The 3,766-nt window shown below is 51.8% G+C and overlaps 1 protein-coding gene across 1 annotated transcript in view; it reads left to right on the plus strand.

Moving 5' to 3' along the window:
* Nucleotides 1–3,051, plus strand: part of LOC143277876 (beta-1,3-glucan-binding protein-like) — a 26,932-nt gene extending 23,881 nt beyond the window's left edge. The window contains exons 12-13 of the mRNA XM_076582823.1: nt 281–407; nt 2,684–3,051. Coding sequence (XP_076438938.1) covers nt 281–407; nt 2,684–2,887 — 331 coding nt within the window. The 3' untranslated portion in view covers nt 2,888–3,051. The remainder of the gene's footprint in view (nt 1–280; nt 408–2,683) is intronic.
* Nucleotides 3,052–3,766: the final 715 nt, after the last annotated feature.

Genomic DNA, 3,766 nt, shown 5'->3' on the forward strand with positions numbered 1-3,766 from the left:
AGCAGCAGTGTTGCCAGTTCAACGTGTTTTGAGGTGCAGTCTCAATGTCCTCAACGTGTTTTGAGGTGCAGTCTCAGTGTCCTCAACGTGTTTTGAGGTGCAGTCTCAATGTCCTTAAAGCAGCAGTGTTGCCAGTTCAACGTGTTTTGAGGTGCAGTCTCAACGTCCTCAACGTGTTTTGAGGTGCAGCCTCAACGTCCTCAACGTGTTTTGAGGTGCAGTCTCAACGTCCTCAACGTGTTTTGAGGTGCAGTCTCAGTGTCCTCAACATGGTGGGCAGGATCGGGGTGGACAGCCACACGGTCCTGGCGGTCAGCACGCCGGGAGAGGGGTTCTGGAAGGAGGCTCACCTGCAGGGCACCAACATCTGGGCAGAGGGCGGCAACAACGCTCCCTTCGACCAACCGGTAATGACTGACTGGCTGGCTGACTGACTGGCTGGCTGGTTGGCTGACTGGCTGGCTGACTGATTGATCTGCTGACCGGCTAACTGACCAAATGGCTGGCTGGCTGGTTGAATGACTGATTGATCTGCTGACTGGCTAACTGACCAAATGGCTGGCTGGCTGGTTGGCTGACTGACTGATCTGCTGACTGGCTAACTGACCAAATGGCTGGCTGGTTGGCTGATTGATCTGCTGACTGGCTAACTGACCAAATGGCTGGCTGGTTGGCTGACTGACTGATCTGCTGACTGGCTAACTGACCAAATGACTGGCTGGCTGGTTGAATGATTGATTGATCGATCTGCTGACTGGCTAACAGATCAAATGACTGGCTGGCTGGTTGACTGACTGACTGATCTGTTGACTGGCTAACTGACCAAATGGCTGGCTGGTTGGCTGATTGATCTGCTGACTGGCTAACTGACCAAATGGCTGGCTGGTTGGCTGACTGACTGATCTGCTGACTGGCTAACTGACCAAATGACTGGCTGGCTGGTTGAATGATTGATTGATCGATCTGCTGACTGGCTAACTGAACAAATGGCTGGCTGGCTGGTTGGCTGATTGATCTGCTGACTGGCTAACTGACCAAATGGCTGGCTGGCTGGTTGAATGATTGATTGATTGATCTGCTGACTGGCTAACTGACGAAATGGCTGGCTGGTTGGCTGACTGACTGATCTGCTGACTGGCTAACTGACCAAATGGCTGGCTCGTTGGTTGACTGATTGATCTGCTGACTGGTTAACTGACCAAATGGTTGGCTGGCTGGTTGGCTGACTGATCTGCTGACTGGCTAACTGACCAAATGGCTGGCTGGCTGGTTTACTGACTGATCGATTGATTGAATGGTTTGGATATTTATACACACACTCACTCATATAACACACTGACTGGATTACTGTCTGATTGACTGAGTGGCTGACTGAATGGCTGACTGATTGGCTGACTGACAATATCTAATATCACTCAAGGTGAAAAGACGTTAAATCAAAGAAAGCACACACACACACACACACACACACACACACACACACACACACACACACACACAATTTTTAAAGGATATACAAAATTCGAATAACACAGGACATATTCCCAGTCAGGTGATGCTAACAGATGATGAATATATACAAACAAGATTAGGGAAATTTGTTTATGAATGCTGCTGCAATTTACTGCATTAACTGATTGATTAATTGTGTGTTTTTCATTCGTTCATTCAATTACCATTGCACTTGTGTCTTATAAACCTTACGGTTTCATGACAATAAAATATATTCTATTCTGTTCTATTTCACACACATTCTAATATCACTTCAAGTGGAAAGACGTTAAACTGAAGACGAACACACACACACACACACACACACACACACACACACACACACACACACACACACACACACACACACACACGGATATAAGTGTGTATTCTACTGCGGAATTCTGCCAGGGAAATCTCTCTTGTTGCCATGGGCTATTTAACGTGCGCAAAGTGCATGCTATACACGGGACATCGGTTTATCGTCTCATGGAAATGACTAGCGTCCAGACAACCACTCAAAGGTCTTGTGGAAGGGATTGAGCTAATTTTGCACTGTCCATTTGTCTACCTATTGTCGTTGTTTTTATGGTTGTTGTTGTTGTTGTTCTTGATGGTCTTGTGCTTGTGCTTGATCTTGTTATTGCTGTAGCTGCTATTATTTCGTTATTGCTACCACTACTGCTACTATTGCTGCGGCTGCTACAACATCAAGAACAACAACAACAATAACTACTACTACTGCTACTACTACTGCTGCTGCTTCTGCCACAACAAGTATCAAAACAACAACAGTAACAATAACTACTGGTAATAAACTTTTCTTTCTTCTTGTTCCATTGCGATAACTGCCACTGTTACAGTTGCAACTTTCACAACAACAACAACTACTACTACTACTGTATGGTTCTGTGTGTGTGTGTGTGTGTGTGTGTGTGTGTGTGTGTGTGTGTGTGTGTGTGTGTGTGTGTGTGTGTACCTTCGTGTGTGTGTGTGTGTGTGTGTGTGTGTGTGTGTGTGTACCTTCATGTGTGTGTGTGTGTGTGTGTGTCTGTCTGAGTACCTTCATGTGTGTGTGTGTGTGTGTGTGTGTGTGTGTCTGTCTGTCTGTCTGTCTGTGTACCTTCATGTGTGTGTGTGTGTGTGTGTCCTCGCCTGCCCTGCCCTGCCCTGCCCTGCCCTGCCGTGGCAGTTCTACCTGATCCTCAACGTGGCTGTCGGCGGAGGGTTCTTCTGGGACGGTCTGCACAACTCTCCCTACCCAAGGCCCTGGAGCTCGGACTCCGGGGAGGAGGACTTCCGGCAGTTCTGGCAGGGACGTCACCTGTGGCTGCCCACCTGGAGGGGCGACCAGGTGGCGATGAAGGTCCGCTCCGTCACCATGCGTCAGTACTGACCCCACCCCCCACCCTATCCTAATCGTCAGTACTGACACCCCCCCACCCTGTACCGTCATGCCTCAGTCCTGACATCCCCCCCCCCCCCCCTGTCCCGTCATGCCTCAGTCCTGACATCCCCTCCCCACCCTGTACCGTCATGCCTCAGTACTGACATCCCCTCCCCACCCTGTCCCATCATGCCTCAGTCCTGACATCCCCTCCCCACCTGTCCGTTATGCATCAGTACTGACCCCCCCCCGCCCCCCTGTCCCGTCATGCCTCAGTCCTGACCCCCCTCACTGTCCCGTCATGCCTCAGTCCTGACCCCCCTCACTGTCCCGTCATGCCTCAGTCCTGACCCCCCTCACTGTCCCGTCATGCCTCAGTACTGACCCCCCTCACTGTCCCGTCATGCCTCAGTCCTGACCCCCCTGTACCGTCATGCCTCAGTCCTGACCCCCCTGTACCGTCATGCCTCAGTACTGACCCCCCCCTGTCCGTCATGCATCAGTACTGACCCCCCCCCCCGCCCCCCTGTCCCGTCATGCCTCAGTCCTGACCCCCCTCACTGTCCCGTCATGCCTCAGTCCTGACCCCCCCCCCCTCACTGTCCCGTCATGCCTCAGTCCTGACCCCCCTCACTGTCCCGTCATGCCTCAGTCCTGACCCCCCTCACTGTCCCGTCATGCCTCAGTACTGACCCCCCTCACTGTCCCGTCATGCCTCAGTACTGACCCCCCTCACTGTCCCGTCATGCATCAGTACTGACCCCCCTCACTGTCCCGTCATGCCTCAGTACTGACCCCCTCACTGTCCCGTCATGCCTCAGTACTGACCCCCCTCACTGTCCCGTCATGCATCAGTACTGACCCCCCTCACTGTGCCGTCATGCGTCA

This window comes from Babylonia areolata, chromosome 35, assembly GCF_041734735.1.
Source record: "Babylonia areolata isolate BAREFJ2019XMU chromosome 35, ASM4173473v1, whole genome shotgun sequence".
Classification (NCBI taxonomy): Eukaryota; Metazoa; Mollusca; class Gastropoda; order Neogastropoda; family Buccinidae; genus Babylonia; species Babylonia areolata.